The sequence below is a fragment of the Populus trichocarpa genome, chromosome 1 (genome assembly GCF_000002775.5).
Source record: "Populus trichocarpa isolate Nisqually-1 chromosome 1, P.trichocarpa_v4.1, whole genome shotgun sequence".
NCBI classification, from domain to species: domain Eukaryota; kingdom Viridiplantae; phylum Streptophyta; class Magnoliopsida; order Malpighiales; family Salicaceae; genus Populus; species Populus trichocarpa.
The window spans coordinates 26,973,561-26,995,855 of NC_037285.2; the positions used below are offsets into that span (position 1 = coordinate 26,973,561).

The 22,295-nt window shown below is 31.4% G+C and overlaps 1 protein-coding gene across 1 annotated transcript; it reads left to right on the top strand.

The window, feature by feature from the left end:
• The first annotated feature begins 17,627 nt into the window (after window positions 1-17,627).
• LOC7467986 (signal recognition particle 54 kDa protein 2) lies at window positions 17,628-22,094 on the top strand. Its single transcript, XM_002299763.4, has 9 exons — window positions 17,628-18,049; window positions 18,133-18,232; window positions 18,336-18,489; window positions 18,573-18,723; window positions 18,810-18,958; window positions 19,048-19,148; window positions 19,262-19,419; window positions 21,243-21,357; window positions 21,488-22,094. The coding sequence occupies exons 1-9, from the start codon at window positions 17,819-17,821 to the stop codon at window positions 21,814-21,816; spliced, it is 1,488 nt and encodes a 495-aa protein (XP_002299799.4). The 5' UTR covers window positions 17,628-17,818; the 3' UTR covers window positions 21,817-22,094.
• Window positions 22,095-22,295: the final 201 nt, after the last annotated feature.

A 22,295-nucleotide genomic window follows, 5' to 3' on the forward strand; every position in this document is an offset into this window, starting at 1 on the left:
CAGTCTAAGTTTTTTACCAAATCACCTAAATTTTTGATAAGGTCACTCGGGCTTTTACCTTTCCTTAATTTTTCTTAAATTCATCCTTGTTCCAGCTCTAAATTTGTCGGGTCTCAAATCAACTTTCTAGACTAATCTGAGTTCTAAAATTATGGTTCTGTTCTTTTTCTGCAAATGACTAACATGAAACACTGTGTATGATATTCACCACCAAAAATTTGCTATTTTTAAGAAAAAAATCGCACAATCAATGCTAGCAAACCTGATGTAAACAATCATCTATTCAAGTTATTGGGTTATAATATTATTGATTCATCATGTAATTATTAGTGATGTTTGAGACTGTAGTAATTTTTATTTTTTATGCTTTTTAGAAGTATTTTTTTAAAAAAAATATATTAAAATATTATTTTTTAAATTTTTTTTATTTTTAATATTAGCACAATAAAACTATCATGAACACTTAAAAAACATCAAATTTTTTTAAAAAAAAATCAAACCATTGACTATTTGGTATTGTAGTTCAAGTGGTTTTTAGATTTTCTTTTAAAAAAAAACATTAATTTAATAATTTTTTTGAATGAAAAACACTTTGAAAATATATTATTATTATGATTTGAAACCATCAAAAAGCACTTAGTTTTTTAGATGAAAAACAATATATATATATATATATATATATATATATATATAAAAGGCATTATCAATTGCATTTTGCATTTGCAAATACACACTTAGAAATACAAAATAAACTCCTAGCACCTTTGCTGGGACAACAAGGAAAATGAGAACTTAAAACATATGTGATGAAACTAAAAAACTTCAATGAGAAATTTGTGCTTTCCATGGGCTAGATTAAGGACATGTTTGGATTGTGATAGTGATTGCGGTTCAAAGTGCTTTTTGCTTAAAATTGCATCAAAATGATGTTTTTTTCATTTTTAAAAAATTATTTTTGAGATCAGCACATCATAACGATTAGATAACATAGGAAAAAATAATTTTTAAAGATGGACTGGATAGTTTGTGTTGTTCTTCCCATGCAATACAAGCTTTTTTATTGTTGGGGCCAAGGTTGTTAAAATCGCGAGTTGACTCGTAAAATCGTACGATTTTACGAGTCAACATGTATATAACGTGCAAAATCGGGTTAAAAACTCGAAAACCAGCAAACTCGGTAAACTAGGTGAACTCGGACTGAGTTTACGAGTTTAACAGAAGTAAACAAATTAATTCACTCTCCTCCCCGTCAGGCCATCACTCATTCACTCTCCAGACTCCGATCCCTAGTCTCCCCTTTCCCCTTTCTCAAATCTTAAGTTCCCCTAATTGGTTCCATAACTTTCACCCTCTCTTTCTCAAAACACCCATTTTTTTTCCTTTTTGCCTTTGTTATTCCTCAAGTCTTCAGAGTCCAGACTTTCCACTCTCCATCTTCTGTGTTCTCGTGTCTCACCTCTCCGTAACAGGTTAGTTTTTTTTCTTGGCATACTTGATTCTTGAAGACTTGTTTCTGGAGATAGGTTTGCTGTAAAAGTCAAACTGAACAATCTGTGCACCTTAATCCTTATGTTCCATTTAAGTTCTTCTTTTCTTCCCTTTTTCTCTATTAAATTTAACTTAATTTAATGGAAATCTACAGGTGGAATTTAGGCCTGCTTTGGTTGCTACTAATGATCTGCAGTTTTCTATTAAGGTTTTCTCAACTCTCTAGCTTAAAATTTAAAAATTTTGCTTTATTATCAGTAATATGAAATTTGTGTTTGTTGACTTGTTCAGTCAAAAGTAATTGATTCTTTCTCTTTTAAAATATGTGATCCGTATAGTATTTTATTTTCTTAACTGCATGGAATACACTATACAGGGTTTAGTTTGTTTATTTAGTGGGATCCATGTATATTTTAACTTTATTCTTTTGCAACATTTACTAGCTTGTGAGAGAACTTGAAATTCCAGGACAAGACTAATTTAAATTGTTGATGGTCATAAGAGTTTTGACAAGGTTAGTTTTCTTACGTGCTGTAAGAATTTCATCGATTACAAGTTTCATTAGAGACAGTTGTAACTTCTCTAGTATTGTTTTGAAATAAAGCACACTTTACTTCTCTAATGTTCATCATCTAATTACCATTATTTCTTTATGGAAACTCCATCCTTCTACATGAGAGATTAACAGGCTATCATTAACAAAGCACAAGGTTAGTTTTCTTATGTCTATGTTCGTGCAATAATCCATTGATGCTCCTCTATATTTCATTTTCTAGACCCACAAGCCATTATAAAATATCAGATAAGCAAACAGATTTCATGAGGCAATATTATGATTTACTTTATACAGTTATCGTATAGGTAGTTAATCTCATTCTCTTTCAATCCTTGTTTTTTTTATGTCCTTCTATATTAGTGAATTACTCCATTGATTATGATTGGGTTTCATTAGGGATGGTTGTAACATCGCTAATATTATTTTTTAAACAAACCACATGACGTGAGAACATTTTTGTTAGAATCAGACTTTCTAATCTGTTGAAGCTTTTATATGACAGTGCTAATACCAAGTTGCACATAAAATAAACTAGGCATTTGGGCTCCTCTGACTATCTTGGATTGTTAAGTTTAATGTAATCCTCGAAATTCATTTTCCAAATCCATTAACTGAGACTTGATCAAGCAATATTATGACTTATCTTTATATAGTTTTTGTTTACCTTACAATCATATCATTAATATTCCAGGTGAAGTTGAAGTCATCTTTGTTGAAGCACAAGCAACAGCCAAAGGAATTGTCATTATGTTAGAGTATATTAAAAAGAGTAGGGGAGTTAAGGTGAGGTTCTTTACTTGGATTGTGATGCGATTGCATTGGGATTTAAAATCTCATCTAAAAGAGAGATATTCCTTAGATTAGTTATTTTTACATGTTTTAGGTTTGTTAATTTTTAGTTAATGAAATTCTATGAATATAATTGTATTATATTTTTAAGTTAGTTAAATTATATATGAATTTTTATTTGAACTGTGTATTTTAAGGTATTTGGACTTCTGTATTGTTTATTTCACTTTTATTTTAATTGTGTTATATTATTATTTGTTACTTGACTGAAATTGTCAATATATAATTAGTTAAAATATTTTACTTATGATTTTACGATTCGAGTTTATATTGTATATTCCGTGTCGTGTTAAAAATGCAATTTTGACAACCTTGGTTGGGGAACCCTTTGATACTTAAGCTGGTCAAGTACGAGAAAAACAACTTGTAAGATAATTGGTAGAAAATGCAAGTTAAAAAAATATTCCTCTCTCTTTTACTTGGTGAACAAAGTATTTATAGGTCTTGATGCTGCAACTCATTTTAGTAGAAATGTTGACGCTCATTAAATGACCTTGTTATTGGCAAGAAGGTTGATGAATGAAAGTGTCGTGTTGGGGAAAAATATTGACAAACAAATAGGCTTCTATGATTGTGTTTGTACTTGCAGATAAAACATATAATGAGACTCTTGCTTGTTGCATAAAAGTTTGTACTCGATAAGAGGACTTGTCAATAAAGCATAAGTTTGCGTGCATAGGGCGGTGCTCAAAGTGTGAGCAAATAAAAGGTTTCGTTAACATGTGTTGCATGTTACCAGTAAACGTTAACACTATATTTTAAGAAACCTATAACTATACTTGTGTGGTGTCCTGGGATGTACTTCTCATTCACCAAGATATTTTTATGCAGATTTGTCGCTTTAATGTTTAGGCCATCGTTTAGGTCGAGACCCAATTAGTATATGGAGCATTGATCAGGCCTAAACCCAAATGGCTCTGAAAGTTTCTTTTTTTTTTTTTAAGTGCATTGCCAATACGAAGCTGGAGCATTAACTCCCGACTTTGCCAAGAACTAATGTAGCATTTGGTTATTGTCTTGAGATAGAAGGGACGGAGATAATGAAAATAAATTGTGTTTGGTTGAAGAGACAATGACTAAGACATAAAAATAAATTTGTCATTGAGAAGATTTTTGAATGAGTTTCTATACTTCCAAAATAAAACGTACATAGTGGATATATTTCCAAATATAATATTTATTATTCCTTATTCCTAAAATATCTTTATAAAAAACCGTCAATTCTAAAATTGTTCAATAAAGACATGTAATGGTAAAAATGGTTATTATAATAATTTTAAAACCCAACTCGAGAGTCAAATCAGGGCAAAGCAACATAATAATAAAAAGTGGTTATTATCATAGTTTTAAAATTCAATTCGAGGGTTGACCTAGGACAAGGCCCGGGTCACATGTAGAGTTGACCGTTAACCCGAATCCATATAAGGATAAAAACAGTTATTACTAAAGTTTTAAAACCTGACTCGGGGGATTACCTTAGGCAAAACCCGTGTCAACATAAGAATAAAAATAGTTATTATCATAGTTTTAAAATTTAATTCAGGGGTCAACCTATGCAAGACTCGGGTCATAGATCATGAAGGTCAACCCAGGTAAATGTAAGGATAAAAATTATTATTATCATAGTTTTAAAACCCGAGTCGGAAGTTAACTAGGGTCAAGCCCGTGTCATGGGTCAAGAGGGTCAACATGAGTTGACCCGAGTCAATGAATGGATAAAAACGATTATTATCATAGTTTAGAAACTCAACTTAAAAGTCAACCCGATACAAGATTCCGGTCATAAGTCAAAAAGGTCAAACAAGTTGAGCTTTTTTTAAAAAAATAATCAAAGCAATCTTGTTTTGAGCCAAATTTATTTTTTTAAAAAAGTTAATTGGTTTTTGACAGAGTCAGACTGAGTCAATCATTCTTCAATTTTTTCTTAAACTCAAAATTAACACAAAAATTATGCTTAAACTACAAAAATAATATGAACAAAACTAGAAACAAGTAGGAAATTTTGAAATTACCCAAATTTGTTTGGACTAAACTGATTGGAATATTTTTTTCAATCTCGATGCAACAACAAAATTTTTATGAACAATAAGTATTTTTTTTATCAAGAAACCCTAGTTAACACAAACCTTAGTGCTAAACGCTATGAAAATCAACAACGAAAACAAAAACAAAAAAACTCAAGTTCTATAAAGAACCGAAACAAAAAAAAAAAAAGGAAAATAAAAGGATATAACATGATTTCAAAGCCTAACTTTAATACCACTGATGAGGACCTCTTAATCACATGGTTAAGCAACCCCTAACAAAATTGAAATACAACTCGGGAAGTTAAAAATCAGGTTTTATAGAACACTAACCCAAAGGTAATCTTGTATCCAAGAATCAAAGGTATTGGAAAAAATTTGGATCCATACATAACCATGTACCTAAGAACATGAAGTATGTTAATGACGCCACGAATTCAGTTAATCTTTGATAAATTGAATGTACAATCTTTATACCTGCAAAAAAAGAATATTTTACCCTAAACAATAAAAATAAAGAAACTCATGTTTATTATCACCGAGCTCCTGAAATTTGAAGTTCCAAAAACATTACATAGTCTCCTCTAGGTAATCCTTAATGGATCATTTTTGGATTGTAAGCCCAAAAGTCAAAATTAGGAATCAACTAACATAAATCTAATAATGAAATAAACTTCTAAGTAATGTCTAACAGAAAAAAAACCAAAATTAAAAATAATTGTTCAACTTCAAATAAATAAAATAAGATAATCAAAACAAAGTTTTCATGCTATAATTTTTACATGTAGTCGAAATCTCTAAGCTCTCTTAAGTGGTGTTTTTGCCAAAACTTCTAATGTAGGAATTCAACCAAGAAAATTTGTTTTGATTGCTAGAATTTCCTTTACTGCAATATAGTTTCATGTGTCTAGAATCTCCTTGTAAAATTCCAGATCGATCTGATATACGGTTTGAAAAATATGTTTGATCTCGTAAAACAAAATTTGAACTTAACTTGGTTCGTATCAAGCATGGACAACAGTCATATGATCCAAATAGTCATTTTCCATTATGGTCCTCAAGTAAGCCACCCACTCCAGCTCTCTTTAAAGAAATAGTAAAACTGTCATTAATGTTCATTCTAATTTGATATAGATTTGGCACTTTTCAAAACGTTGAGAAAGAGATTATACATGTTTCATCTTTTGTATCAGTGTCAAAAGCAACTTGCAAGTTGCAACCCTCCAAAGGAATTCCAACTTCTTTAACTTGGGAATAATTGGAAGTTTAAGGGTTTAAAACATACATTTTGTAACAACATGCATAATTTTTAAGATGTGGGTACCAAACACAAGTCCCATGTGATTTTTTTCTTCTAAATCAGGTCAATGCTTTGAAAACCCAGTGATGAAAAAATAATTGTACTCTATTGAAATCATGGATTCCTTGATTTTATCCTTGCATCTTTGCTCCATGTGGATTTTTGGATGAAATTGAATAAAAAAAAGATAGAAATAAAGAAATGATTTTTCTTGTTTTTAAGATAAAAGGTATTGTGAATAGATATTGTAAGTATCACCATAAAAATTAATATAATTATGAGGGATTATTAAATTGTTACTCGTACCACAAGTTTTGATTAGTTTGTTTTAACAAACTAGGCAAACTAGTTCACACCCAACTTATTGAAAGGCAAAGAAAAATCTTCCATGACACCAACCAAGTTATCATAAGTCCAAAACCACTTATTCGAGGGGATGCTAGCTTTGTAAGGAAAAAAATAAAAACAAAGAAACATGATCTATGTTCCTTGGAAAAATCATTATTTCATTGGCTAACACACTCTCTTTACTTCAATTCAAAACCTGTTTGTTATGAGGAAAACATTTTCTAATAAAATATTAATCTCATTTTCAGTCCAAAACAAACATTACATGATTAGTTAACGGAAAATATTTTCTAATTTTCCCCTTCAACTAACAAAACACTAAAAGGCGTGGTTAAATCACGATAGCCACAACTATAAAACATTATTTATTGAAATAATGTTCTGTGTTTTTTTTATTTCACCCCTCATCAACTCAATTTTTTCTTTTTTTTTTTTAATTTCATTACTTAATATTAAGTTGTTTAGGGAATTGTGCTTTGTAATTATTTTTTATTTCATTTATGTTGGGTCATGTACTAGTCTCATGGATTTTTTCTTGATTTCAACTTTTAATATTAGATCTATTGGAAGTGAGATTTCATATTTTTTGTTATTGCTTTCTATGAATTTACCGTGTCTTATGACTCAGGTCATAATTTTAACATATTAACTTGGGTTGACACAAATCTTTTTTATTTGCCGTTATTTCTAATTAATTTTCTTTTTAATTTTTTCATTCAACATTGGGTTAGTTGGAAAATTAGTTTCGTAGTTTTTTTTTCAATGGGGTTATCACGATGTCATGAATCTGGTCGCAGGTTTGACAAATTGACTATATTTATTTCCTTAATTAAATATTTTTTTTCGATTTATGTTATATAGATTTATCCTGATCTCATAACCTAAGTCGTGAGTTTGGCATGTAGAACCAGGTTGACTATGATTATTTTTTTAGGTTCTTTTTCAATTGATTTTTTTTTTAATCTCAATCTTCAATATTAGGTTGTTTGTGAATTAGACTTCGTAGTTTTTTTTAAAAAAGTACGTGGAGTTATCCTAGTCTCATAGATTTAATTTCTTTTTTTCCTTGATTTCAACTTTCAACACTAAATCTGTTAAAAATGGAGCATCATAATTTTTTTATATGCTTTTTATAAAGTAATCTTGGCCTTAAGACCCAGGTTTTGGGTTTAACAGGCTAGACCGTGTTGACTTGGGTGTTTTTGTTCTTTTTTTTCGATTTCATCCTTTAACATTGGTTGGTTGGAAATTGGGTTTCATAATATTTTCTTTATTTGCTTTCCATATGGTTATTTTAATCTCATGTCTCAAGTAGGTTTTTTGTCTTTTTTTATAATTTAATATCTTTTTTTATATAATTTCATCATTTTAACATTAGGTTGATTAGGAATTAACCTTCACAATTATATTTTGATTCGCTTCTATAAAGTTATCACGATATCATGACCGAGGTCAAATATATGACATGTTAACTTGGGTTGATCAAATATATCGTCTTAGTATCTAAAAACAAGTGTCATCCAATATATTGTTGTATCAATATTTTAAAAAAAAACAATGTCTAACATGCATCATATTTTGATTTTATTTTTATTTTTATTTTATAAAACACTTTAGCAATGCTTGAACATTTTTTTATGTTAAAAAAAACTGATATGACCCGAAGCACAATGTGAGCCAATAATCTAGTAAATTCTAATTTAGTGTGTTGAAGTTCGAGGCTGATGTTAAAGTTCCGCAAGGCAAAAATGCATCAAATTATAAGTTTCATGCCAATCAGGGGTGCAATTAAAATGATTTAAAAGCCGGAGGACCAAATTCCTAAATTAAAACCTTAAAGCAAAAAATAACGTTGTTTTGAAAACAAAAGGGACTAGATGACATGTCGTCTGGTTATTATTCATCATCCTCTTCATTTTATCCGAAAAAGCTGCTTAGGTGGCTACTTTTTAGGTGCATTAAATACTTTGTCTCTTCTCCAAAATTGACAAAACATACATCACCCTAATGGCCTGACATTGGACTACACTCGGTATGATTCTTTTTGGCTGATTGACACCACAACCACTGCAATGCTACCCTAAAAAGGCCAACTCAAACAGCCTTTAACTGTCAATATTTGACAATTCATAATGGTCACTCTGAACTTACGATTGGGATCCTACCGGACTGAATCAAGGGTCAAAATTAGTGTCTAATAAAGACTAAATGTCCCTCTTCTATCCCCTATAAATAGGGGTAGCTTCCATGCATAGATGATCAAGAAATAAGAGGCCAAAGTTTGAAAAAATAAGTTTTTTCCCCGGTCTTTTCTTCTTCTCTTCACCAGTCTCTTCCTCCTCTCTCTGTCGCTTCTTCAGCCATTACCATCTCAGCACCATCATGAACAACAACAACCCAACCTCCTTCACCAACTAATAATCTCATCGGCAACAAAAGCAGCCACCGTGAGCTTGTCCCTCTCCACCACAAGTTTTTTCTTCTAGCAATAAAAACCAGCCCTCCTCGCCGGCAGCGACTCCAGCCTCACTGTGAGCCACCAATGCCTTTACCATCCTCATGCCAGACAATTGACGACAGCCACACCCTCTGCAGGCAACAAAAGCAGCCACCGTGAGCTTCTCCCTCTTCGCCACAAGTTTTTTCTTCTAGCAATAAAAACCAGCCCTCCTCGTCGGCAGCAACTCTAGCCCCACTATGAGCCACCAACACCTCCACCATCCTCACGCTAGACTAGTGAGGACAACCACACCCTCCACACTAGGTAGTCTTCTTCTCTCCTCTTCCCTCTTCACCGCAACAATCACGGTTGCTGCATGCAACATGATAATTCATCCTACATGCAGCATAATTAATTCACATGGTCGCTGGGTTGGGCCAGTGACCATGTGAGCCCGGTGAACATGTATTAACCCAGTTAGAAAAAAAACAAAAAAAGAAAGGATATGTTGGGCCAAAAGTTAGCCCATCTTGACTAAGTCGGGCTGGCCCATCCTAGCCCTGCCTAAATGGCTGGGCTGGGTTCAGCCCAAAAAAAAAGAGAGAAAGGTTGTTGGGTTGCCAATTAGCCCAACTCGACTGAGTCGGCTGGACCCGTTTTAGCTCAGCCCAAATGGCGGGCTGGGTCTACCCACTATATTTAATAATAAAATAATATTTCAATAAAAAAACTCCAAATTTTTCAAAGGGCATTTTAAAAATATTTGTGGGTCCCCACATGTTTTTCTAACAATTTTTCATAATATCGGACTGTAGACTTACAATGTAAGATACATATCTGGTATTAAAAATAGCTGGTTTTTTCCGAAACTTTTTTAAAAAATCAAAATTGTTTTTCAAAAAACATATAAAAAAATATTTTTGTTTTCACGCATATGGTCAAATCTTAAAAGTTGTTTCATGTATATTTTCTAAAAACAAATAAAGTCATTCTTCTTTTATTTTAAAATGCAAAATAGATATCGTAACCAGTTTAAGATTATCCATTAGGGTTTGACCAATATACAAAAACCTCATAACAATTATTTTGTTCGGAACATTAGGAATTAATTATATTTAGAAAATAAATACGATGCTAAAATATGAACCTTAGAAAGATCAAGATTTAACTTAATAAGGTAGAGACTTCCTTACGAAGGAAAATCTATTTTGAACCTTAGAAAAAAAAAACAACGAATAGAAACACGACCTAGAAAAACAATCAAAAAATAATACAGCTTACCATAGGTAGAGTGCACTAGAGGTGATGCATATTTCCCTTTCACAACTAGTTCCTTATCCAGCATACAATAGGTTTTCTAGTAACTATACTACTAAGTGGTAACTCCTGAATTCATAATCATAATTTTATTATTATACTCAAACCCTATTTTCAACACACTCTCAGGAGGCAGACTCTCCGTTCGACGCCACACACGCTGCGACAGTAACCACTATTATAAATACCACCACTACAACCATCATTCCAGCTACCACCATAACCATCGCTATCACCTTTATCATGAATGTCACAACAATTTCTCATTTTATTACAGCCATCCAAAAACCACTAATGGAAAATCAAATTTACTCCATTTAAATGTTTTGTTTTTAATTTTATAAACATAAAAATTAACATAATTTCCAAAAAAATAGTTTTTGCTAAACAAAAATAAACTTTATGCATTAGCCTCACAATTCTTATTTGTTAGACAACAAAACTTTTTTTTTATCCATTGGAATTTTATTTTGATATTATTATACATTTGGTATGCAATTTTTTTTATTTTATTCTATTTAAATGTATTTTTTTATTTTTTTCTATTAGAGTGTGTAAGCTTTAATTTTTTCTCCAGTTTAGTGTTTGTATTGTGTTTTACCAAGTACATGATGAGGTGGTTGTTAAATTAAAACACCATCATGCTAACATATATGCCAAGTGTGCACCAATATTTCATCTTATTTTCAATTGAGGGTGTGTGGTTTTATTATTATAGAAAAAAAACTATAAGGCATTAGTAAAGTACTATAGCCATAGATACATCTCACCATTCACCGGAATAATGAAATTATGCTTTTATCTTTAACAAAAAAAAAATCAATAAAGCTTGCAGTTAAGGGTAAAATTATTTTTTTTCAGATGATACATTGGTTGTTGTAAAATTAACTAAAGATAAAATGGCCGGGACACCTTTTTATTATAGTAAAATGACTATTTTGCCTTTAAAAGAAAAAAAATGCTCTTTGGTCTTTGAAAAAAATGCACAATTAAGTTACAATCATATCTTTAGGAGAAAATAAAAGTGAACATGCACAAGGGGCTTCTTAGTCTTTTGAATTATTTTAAACAATTAAATGGCGGAATTACCCTTAGAATCCGAAAAAAATAAGGTTAGGGGTTTTTGGTAATTTTTAGTAATAAATATATTAAACAAAATTGCGCACGCGTCAGCGCGTGACAACCCCCACATCATTCGGGTGATGTGTGCGGGCTTGTGCGATTACCAAAATCCTTCATCCATGGTGGCGTTGAAAGTGATGAGTCATCCTCTTTTTGGTGGTATGGCGCGTGCTCACATAGGAAGTTTGGTTGGGTTGCAATGAAGTTTTTTTCTCTCCTCTCTCTTTTTTGTCTCATGCTCTTGAAATTCACGCCAGCTCTTCCAAAAAACAATTGTGTCCTCCAGTTTATAATTTTATCGATTTTGACCATCTTTCTTTTGATTAATATTTATCTTGCTTTTGATGATTTTTGAAGTTTACCTTTTTTTCAATTTTGTCCCTAGGCATTTTATTCCATTTGATTTTTTTTAATCCAATTTGGTCCCTCTACTTTTGATTGCTTTATTTTTTGTGTTTTATATATTTTCTTGATTATTATATTTTTGCAATTTCATCACTTACCATTTTATTGTGTTTATTTTTTTTATTTCAATTTTGGTCTTATTCTTTTGATTGCTATATTTTTATCTTATTCTTGATTTTATCCCTTAACATTTAATTTCATGTGGTTTTTTTATCTAATTTTGGTCTTCATTCTTTTAATTACCTTTTTAATCTTTTTCTTAGTTTATTTTTTTTTTCAATTTAACCCCTAATTATTTCCTTTCATTTTGTTTTTATACTACATTTTATCTGCATTGTTTAGATTTTAAATTGTTTTTTGGTTGGATATTTTACTTTGTTATTTTTTCGTGATTGCCTTCCAACAGGGCAATCTTGGCCTCATAACTAGGCCCAATTTAAGTTCGGCTTTTTTTAGGGTCCTTTATTGAAAATTGATTTTTTTTTCAAATCCATCATTTGACTTTTGATTACTAGGCTCTTAGCTTCATTGTTTGTTCCAACACTTTCCTTTTTGTTAAGTTATCCCGATCTCATATGTTATTTATAGATTAGTTAAGTTAACTATAGTTGACTCAGATTCTTTCTCCTCCATTTTTTTTTTATAAAATTCATTTTATTAACAATTTCATCCTCTAGCGTTAAATTATTGGCTCTTGAGTTATGTGATTTTTTCGCCCTTTTTAGGTTATCCCAAGCGCGAGTTAGTCAAGTTTGCTTGCATTTTATTTTTCAATGTTTTTTTTTACTTTGATTTTTTTTCCTCGGTTTTTTTATGACTTCTTTTTTCAATTTCATCATTTTGGATTAAATTATTTGCCCTTGAGATTTGTTATTTTTTCACTTTTCTTTATGTTTGGTTATTCAGAGGGCGGCTGGTTAGGTTAACCCGGGGGTTAGCTTCCATTTTCTTTCTCGATATTTTTTTATTTGACTTTGGTTTTTTTTTTTTTGCTAGGTCCTTCTTTTACAAGTCTAATTTCTTTTTATCCTGATCTCATATCGCGAGTGGTGGGTTAGTTGAATTAACCCAAGTTGAATAAAAACAAATTCCTTGATTTTTATAGGACTTTTTTTTTTCTTTCAATTTCATCATTTTGCATTAAATTATTTGTCCTTGAACTTTATCATTTTTTCACTTTTCTTTATGTTTGGTTATTCCGAGGGCAGGTTGGTTAGGTTAATCCGAGGGTTAGCTTGCATTTTTTTTCAATGTTTTTTTATTTGAATTTTTATTTTTGCTAGGTCCTTCTGTTGAAAATCTAATTTCTTTTTATCCTGATCCCGTGTCGCAACTGGCAAATTAGTCGAGTTAACCCATATTGAACAAAAAAAAATTTCCATGATTTTTCCATGATTTTTATTTTTTTTCAATTTCATCATTTTGCATTATATTATTCACCCTTGAGCTTTGTCATTTTTTCACATTTTGTTTTGTTGTTTTGAGGGCGGGTTAGTAAATTTAACCCGGGTTAGCTTGGGTTTTTTTTATTGAACTTTGATCTTTTTACTAGGTTCTTCTTTTGAAATTCTTATTTTTTTTAATCTAGATCTCATATCGCAGGTATTGGGTTTGTCAAGTTAGCCCGAGTTTTCTTATCCAATGTTATATTTTTTGTTTTTTTCTTTTGTTTTCATCTTTGACACTAGGTTATTAGACTTTGAGTTTTACAATTTTCTCTTGCTTTCCTCTATGTAGGTTGTTTCGATCTCATATCTCGGGTCATGTTTGAGTATATTTAACTTGGTTTGTCTCAGATTATCTTCGCTTGAATATCTTATTTTAACTTTGGAAAAAATTTGGTTCGGTCCGCGGCATAGTGCGGGCCACCTATCTAGTTATTAATAATACACGAAAACATGCAGGGGAAGTACTTCCTCCATGTGTTTTGTTGTGGCTTTAATAAAACATCTACCTTTTTTTTCTTCTTTGATTTTTTTAATTTTATCTTTTAATATTAGGTTTGTATTTTATTCGGTTATCTCACTTTCATGACACATATAATGTGTTGGCCAGATTTTTTTTATTTAATTTTTTTCCAATTTCATCATTTAATATTGGGTTAATTGGGAATTAGATTTCATGATTTATTTTATTTGCTTTTTATTATGTTATTTTAGTCTCATGACCCGAGAATATTGTTTAATGAGCTAACCATAGTTGACTTGGTTCATTTTTTGTGTTTTTTTAATTGTTTTTTTCTCCAATTTTATCATTTAATATTAAGTCGGTTGTAAATTAAGTTTCATAATTTGTTTTGATTTATTTTTTATGGAGATATCTTGGTCTCGTAATCAAGGTCGCGGGCTTTGGTATTTTAATCCCGGTAAAATCAGACATTTTTTTCTAGGAGGTTATCTTGGTTTTATGTCCTTCAACATTTGATTTACTTTTCATTGGGGTGTCTCTATCTTATGACTTGGGTTGTGGGCTTGGCAAGATAATCTAGTTGACACAATTTTTTTCTTTTTCTTAATTAACGTTTTTCCCAATTTCATTATTTAATATTATGTTTGATTGAGAAATAGGCTTCATGATTTATTTCAATTTGATTTTTATGAGTTTATCTCGATCTCATTACACAGGAATAATGCTTAACGGGTTAACCCATATTAACTTGGCTAATTTTTTATGTCATTTTTTAATTAAAATTTCTACAAATTTCATAGTTCAACATTAGGTCCGACAAGATCAATCGGGAATTGAGTTTCATAATTTATTTTGATTTACTCTTTATAGGGTCATCTCAGTCTCAGACCAAGAGTCATAGATTTGACAAGTTATTCCGAGTTAAATCAAGTGGTTTTTTTTATTTTCTTTCCATGAGATTATCTCAGTTCCATAACCCAGGTCATGGATCTAACGGATTTATCGAGGTCTTTTTTATATTTTTTTAATTGATTTTTTCAGCCTTGTCCTTCAACACCGAACTGGTTGAGAATTGAATTTCATAATTTGTTTTAATTTTTTTTCTACGGTGTTATTATAGTCTTATGACCCGAGTTACGAGTTTGACATGCTAACTCAAGTCAATTTTTAAGATCATTTTTTCAATTGATTTTTTTTTTCAATTTCATCCTTCAACATTTGGTTGATTTGAAATTAGATTTTATAATTTGTTTGTACTTGTTTTCTATTGTTTTTTATAGTCTTATAACCCGGGTCATGAATTTGACATGTTAACCCGGGTTAACTAAAGTCAATCCAATATGTTTTTATTTTAGTTTTAAAAAAAGATATCATATTTGATTTTTTTTGGAGTCAAACTATGTTTTTACGAGTCATCCGAGTTACTTTGGGACACATAAAGTCAACTACGTCACATAAAATCAACCCCTATATGATTTAATTTTTTTCACTAAAAAAATATTAGCAATACTTGAATATATTTTTTATATTTTAAAAAAATTTGACCCGCTTCGCGGTGCAATACGGGTTAATGATTTTTTTTTGTTTAGATATTCGTGCCTCCATCCTTTATGTTCAAGTGTTTATGTTTTCAAATATTTATCAATAGTGCTTTTGATTTTAAAATCTAACAAATATCCAATTTGTAATCCTATGTAGGTCATATATGACCAAGTTTGGTAAAATTAATAACATGAAATGAAAATAATATTAAAATGCATGAAAAGAAGATGATAAAAAAAATATAAGGTTTCGAAATAGATTGCTATGAATTCATGTATGGATTTTTTTGACAGATGAGATAAAAGATTTTATTGAGAAATCGGTACACATCTATAAAACTATACAAAAAAAATCCAGCTTTTTTGTATTTAAAATTATCAATTTTGTAAAAATAATTATTTTCTCACATTTTAAAATTAGAGGTGCAGATTTGTCTGGCTTACAGTTCTATTTATTTTTGTGTTCAAAAACGTTTTTGAAAAAAAATTGAATTGAATTTATTTTTTTCTTTACTTCAAATTAATATATTTTTAGTGTTTTTAGATCATTTTGATGGGATGATATTAAAAATAATTTTTAAAAAATAAAAAAAATTATTTTAATAAATTTCTAAGTAAAAAACACTTTAAAAAATAATCACAAATACTCTAACCGGCTTAAAGGCTTAGAGTCGATAAATCTGAGTTTACATGAGTTTTTATCTCTCATCATTTTTTTTTCTTTTTTTTTTAAATTTTAACAAGCCAGCCTTTGTTATTATTTGGGCAAATTACATTCACTCCATGGTTTGAGGCTTTGAGCACGATAACACTTTCCATCAGTAAAAACACTTGTAAAAAAAAAAAAAAAAAGATGCCGCGCCATAGACATATACCTCAATTTATACTCATACAATCGGGCAAGTCCCCGCATGTCTTTATATTTCTAATAATCGTGTCTGTTATAATTTTAAAATTCGGTCCGGTCTAGCGGGTTAACTCGGGATCCGACCAACCCGGAACTGGAACTGGGTCGGGTTGATGAAAAAATAGAAAAAATCATGACCCGGTGTGACCCAGCTGACCCGACAGGTTGACCCGGCAAAACCCGGTTGCAACCCGTTGACTTTTGTTTTTTTTTTTTTACTAAAACGATGCCGTTTTGAATTTTTTTTAAAAATAGAAATTGACCCGATTGACCCGGTCGACCCGATCAAAACCCGGAATCCAGGCTTTGAACAGGGCTAACCACCAAACCGGGTTTAAAAACTATGGTGTCTATTGTATCCTTATACAATATCAAATTCTCTAATATACCATTTAATCATGTTTTTATATCCAGATTAATAAAATTATATTTTCAATACTAAAACCGTCCTTGATTCTACAAGGGTATAATATAAAAATCTCTCACGCTGAAAATATCTTGAAGAAATAAAAACTTTCAAAATTACTCAATAATTAAAACTTTCAAAATTTTTCAATAATCCCCGAGGAGTCTTGACGCGATCGCACTCATTTTTCAATGCCAAATGCCAATCACCGTCCGATTCAATAAACACTTCGTCGATCTTTCTAAAGGAAAGTCAGATGAGAATAATTTATTTGGGATTGTAATAGTAATTATAGTTGAATATATTTTTAATTTATAAATATATTAAAATAATATAATTTTTATTTTTTTAAAATTATTTTTTAAGATTAACATGTTAAAATAATCTAAAAATATATATAAAAAATAATTTTTAACAATTTTTTTTTAAATTAAAAAAAAAACAATTTACACCATGTTACTAAACTTAACTTTATATTGCTATAAAAACAGAGTCTATGCATTACTCCTTACAAGACCTTGTCAGCTACAAAATATCAAGCTATATTCTATATTATAATAGTAATTATTTTTTAATATATATTTTTACTTAAAAATATATTAAATAATATATAATTTTTACTTTTTAAAATTAATTTTTCACATCAATATAATACAAAATCATAAAAATCTTAAAAATAACTTTTAAATAAAAAAACAAACACACTCTAAATAAATTAATCCAAATAAATTTAAAATAATATCAATTTTTTTAGAATTTTAAGGGGGTTATGAGTTATTGTATTGCTCATCTAGGATGTTTGAGAGTGTAATATTAATTGTTTATAAAAATATTTTTTATTTGAAAATGTATCAAAATAATATATATTTTTATTTTTTAAAATATATTTTTAATATTAACAAATTAAAATAATTTAAAAAAATAAAAAAATATATTTAAATTTTCATGAAAAGTAAGTTGAAGTGTTGACGGTGATACCGTATTTTTCATCTTGTTTTTTCTTCAAATCAATTCATTAATATATTACTGTAAAAACTCGTCTTTTCATTAAGACAGAAAAAAAAACCCAAACAAATTCACTCTTTCCATCCATCCCTCTTGCTTCCTCTGAAATTCACCAAAGAGAAACCCTAATCTCCAAAATCATCCCATCCGTCTCCTCCAATAAAAAAAATTGAACCTGTGGAACTGAAAAAAGAAAGCAAAAATGGTGTTGGCGCAGTTAGGAGGGAGCATATCCCGAGCAATCCAGCAAATGAGCAATGCAACAATCATCGACGAGAAAGCATTAAACGACTGCTTGAACGAGATCACTCGCGCGCTTCTTCAATCCGATGTCCAATTCAAGCTTGTTCGCGACATGCAAACTAATATCAAGAAAATCGTCAATCTCGACGATCTCGCTGCCGGTCACAACAAGCGCAGAATCATCCAACAAGTAATTATCTTTTATTTTATTATTTTTCAAAAAATAAACACAATTTTATTTAACTTTAAATTTAACGAGTTCAATATTTTTAGGCGATATTTAACGAGCTCTGCAAGATTTTGGACCCAGGGAAGTCCTCATTTACCCCAAAGAAGGGGAAAACTAGTGTTGTTATGTTTGTAGGTTTACAAGGTAATTTATTTTAGATAATAATAAAACTTTCATTTCAATTTCTGTGCTCTTGGATTTATGATATTTATTTAGAGAAAACATCTAATGGAATTTAATTGTTTAGGGTCTGGAAAAACGACGACGTGTACAAAATACGCTTATTATCATCAGAAAAAAGGATGGAAACCCGCCCTCGTTTGCGCTGATACGTTTAGAGCTGGTGCATTTGATCAGTTAAAGCAGAATGCAACTAAAGCTAAAATTCCATTTTATGGAAGGTAAGTGATTTTTAAGTGGAGGAGAATAAAAAAATGGGTTTTCTGTAATGCGATCAATTATTGACTTCTTGTTGTTGATACAGCTATACGGAATCGGATCCTGTAAAAATAGCTGAGGAAGGTGTAGAAACATTTAAGAAGGAAAATTGTGATCTTATAATTGTTGATACAAGTGGACGGCATAAACAGGAAGCTGCACTTTTGGAAGAAATGCGTCAAGTTTCAGAAGCAACTGTCTGTTATTCTCTTATTAGTTGTTTTGCATGTTATTGATTGTTATTGCACTGAAATTTGATCCCGTTTCATTCCGTGTCTTCCAGAAACCGGATCTTATTATATTTGTTATGGATAGCAGTATTGGTCAAGCTGCATTTGATCAAGCTCAAGCTTTTAAGCAAATGGTTGCAGTTGGAGCTGTGATTATTACTAAAATGGATGGTCATGCAAAGGGTGGTGGTGCGCTTAGTGCGTGAGTAATCTGGCAGTTGTTCTAGTGTACCAAAACTTCCTCTTGCTTAAGGCATTTATATTGATTTCTGGTTTACAAACCATGTGCAGAGTTGCAGCAACTAAGAGTCCTGTCATTTTTATTGGTACTGGAGAGCATATGGATGAGTTCGAAGTCTTTGATGTTAAACCTTTTGTTAGTCGCCTTTTAGGTATCCACTTCTTTCAGTTTGACACCTTTGCTTTGATGTTCTACTTGCCTCTGAAATTTCTATGATTGTTTTTGATGCCCGTAGTGTTCACATTATTATGATCTTCCAATTAGGCATGGGTGACTGGTCTGGATTCATGGACAAAATTCATGAGGTTGTTCCCATGGATCAACAGCCCGAGCTTCTACAAAAGCTGTCAGAAGGGAACTTTACCTTAAGGATTATGTATGAGCAATTCCAGAATCTACTAAAAATGGGTCCCATTGGCCAGGTTCTCTACTCACTATTTTGTTTATTGAATCTCTGTTAGAGAGTGTTCTACTTCAAGTATTCATCTCAAATGTGTGTGTATGGTAGGGAAAAAACCAATAATTTTGATCAGAACTTCCTTGTGACTGATAATAAGTGTGCTCGTTTATAGACAGTTGCATACCTATTGGCACTGCATGTGTTTAGAGAAAATCAACATCTTTGGAGAGAGTTTCGGTGATCTTTTGTTAATTCCTAAACATGGATTTTCTATCTTCTTCTTCTTAGCTTTTTCTTGTTTCAGCATGCAGATAGTTGCTAATTATCATCCAAAGCTTTAGTAAAACATCAGTTTTTTTCTTTCCTCTTGATGAGGAATTGATGGCATTGGCAGTTGATACAGAATGGAAGTACAAGGCATTTAATTTGTTTATTTAGTGATAGGCTTAGGTGGAAAAACTGTTTAACCTCCCTAATTTCATCTGCTTACCATTCAAATGAGGAAGAGAGATGATAAGTTTCCTGGGAATGTGGATCATTTTTCCTATGTCAAATTAAACCTTGAAGTTTCTCCTGAGTGAATCTGCAAATACCTTCTGAATTTATATATGTATTAATTTAAGGAATTTGTAAGTTGGATACTCGTGATTGCTTATCAGAGCTTGTTAGGATTTTACCTCACACAACAATTTCAACCGGAATAATTATGGATGCTTAATTCATTTAATTTTGAAGGAACTGGTGCCGTTAGAGAAACTCATAGTCAATAGTATTGGCTGTTAATTGGCTCTTAAATTTCAAATGAAAAGCGAGAAGTGACATGAATATTTCCTTGCCTAGGATGGTCCTAAGGGTTACCAGGTCAACTAATTCATTGCACCGGAAAATTCAAATTTTGTGGATCACTAATGACTTATAAGAATGAATGAAATAAAATAAAAGGTTAACCTGTGAGCTTGTAGCTTAGTGGTATTCCTGCACAAGCAGGTAGGGTGAGGTCTCAAGTTTGAGTCCCACCTTTGTCAATTTAACTTAAATAAAAATTGGAAGACACTTTTAATAAAAGGTTCATGCAGCTGTAAAATATGGATTGTGATCAGATACTTTTATCATTTTTGACTTTTTTGCGTTACAATCTCCTGCGTTTAGAATATGAGAATTGGAGTAGACTGAAAAGAGATCTATCAGAAGTCAATAAGATGAACCCACCATTAATAAGCGAGTTTTTCCCTTCGTTTGTCTCTGGTCATCATGATGCACATCAACACCCTCGTATTTCATAACAGATGGTTCTCAAGATGATACGAGTTGTACCAGAATCTAACACATATTTTAATATCATAGCGATTCATATGGTCATTTCAAATATTTTGCCTAGCTTAGATACAGGTCCAATTAATTTGTTGTCAGCATATTTTAACATCTTGTTTAACAAGAATACCTTTCGTCAAGAATACCTCGGAAAGTGAACAAGATGAAAAATGACATTATGAGGGAGGACAATAATGCCTATGAGAGAGAAAGGAGAAGATGAGTGAGGAAGTATGGCAGACAAGGATAAGATAACTGAGAAAGTATGGTAGACTAAGATAGCTTACAATCTGTCACCGATTAACATTTTATAGTTTTTTTGTTAATTTTCTATTTGCTGAAATGTTTATGAATTTGGCAAAGGAAGTAGTAAACTATGGCCTCGACCTAGGTAATGAAATCTCAAGAGTATTGATTTTACTGTTTCCATCTTGACTGAATTTTTTATTTATTTATTGTCCCATCACCTTTCTCCCCCTTCCCTATTTTGGGTTGTGACTTTCACTTTAATACTATTCGGGTCACCTTCTGTAGGTATTTTCAATGCTTCCTGGGTTTAGTGCTGAATTAATGCCAAAAGGTCATGAAAAGGAAAGCCAGGCTAAGATTAAGCGATACATGACCATGATGGATTCAATGACTAATGAAGGTGAGTGAGTGCTACTTGACAAATTGACATTTAGAGCATTGCATTGCCTCATGGATATACAAAACATACTTTCTTGAATGAAGTTATCTGGTACTTTTGCTGATATCTATTTGTCACGGATGTGATGCAGAGTTGGATAGTTCAAATCCAAAGCTCTTGAATGACTCACGAATGATGAGGATAGCACGGGGTGCTGGCCGTCCAATTAGAGATGTAATGGAAATGTTGGAAGAGTACAAGCGACTTGCTAAAGTCTGGAGCAAAATGAAGGGGCTTAAGATTCCGAAGAAGGGTGAGATGAGTTCCCTGTCTAGAAACATGAATGCACAGCACATGAGCAAAGTCCTCCCTCCACAGATGCTGAAGCAGATTGGTGGCATGGGTGGTTTGCAAAACTTAATGAAGCAAATGGGATCAGCTAAAGACATGATGGGCATGTTTGGAGGCGGGGACAAGTAAACGTGTGATTGCCAACAACTACATGAAATGAATTCCCATGACAATAACCTAGGTCTGTCAGGAGGATGGTAAGCTGCGTGGAGTGTTTAATATATGCAAGTCGATGCTTCAACAAAACTTTGTGGATACTTGTTCTTAAAGGATCAATGCATTTGATTCAATTCTCAGATCCCCCCTCCCCTGCTGGTACAGACTACAGAGGCCGTCTTGTAGCAATAACTGGATTTATCTTTTTTCTTTGGGCACCAAAAAATGTGGAAAAAAAGGGTTTGAGGTCATGAAGCTGTGAAAAAAAAGTTGGTTTTACGTCATTAAGTACAAAAATTACGTAATTCACCGTTATAGCAGAAATGTTGCTGAGAATATTGCATTTGACACTTAAAATTTGCCTGCGATCTATGCACGACTTCTTCGCACATTATATGTTGGTTTAATCACTAATGGGTGACTAGGGCATCTTTCCTGTCCTGTGAACATGG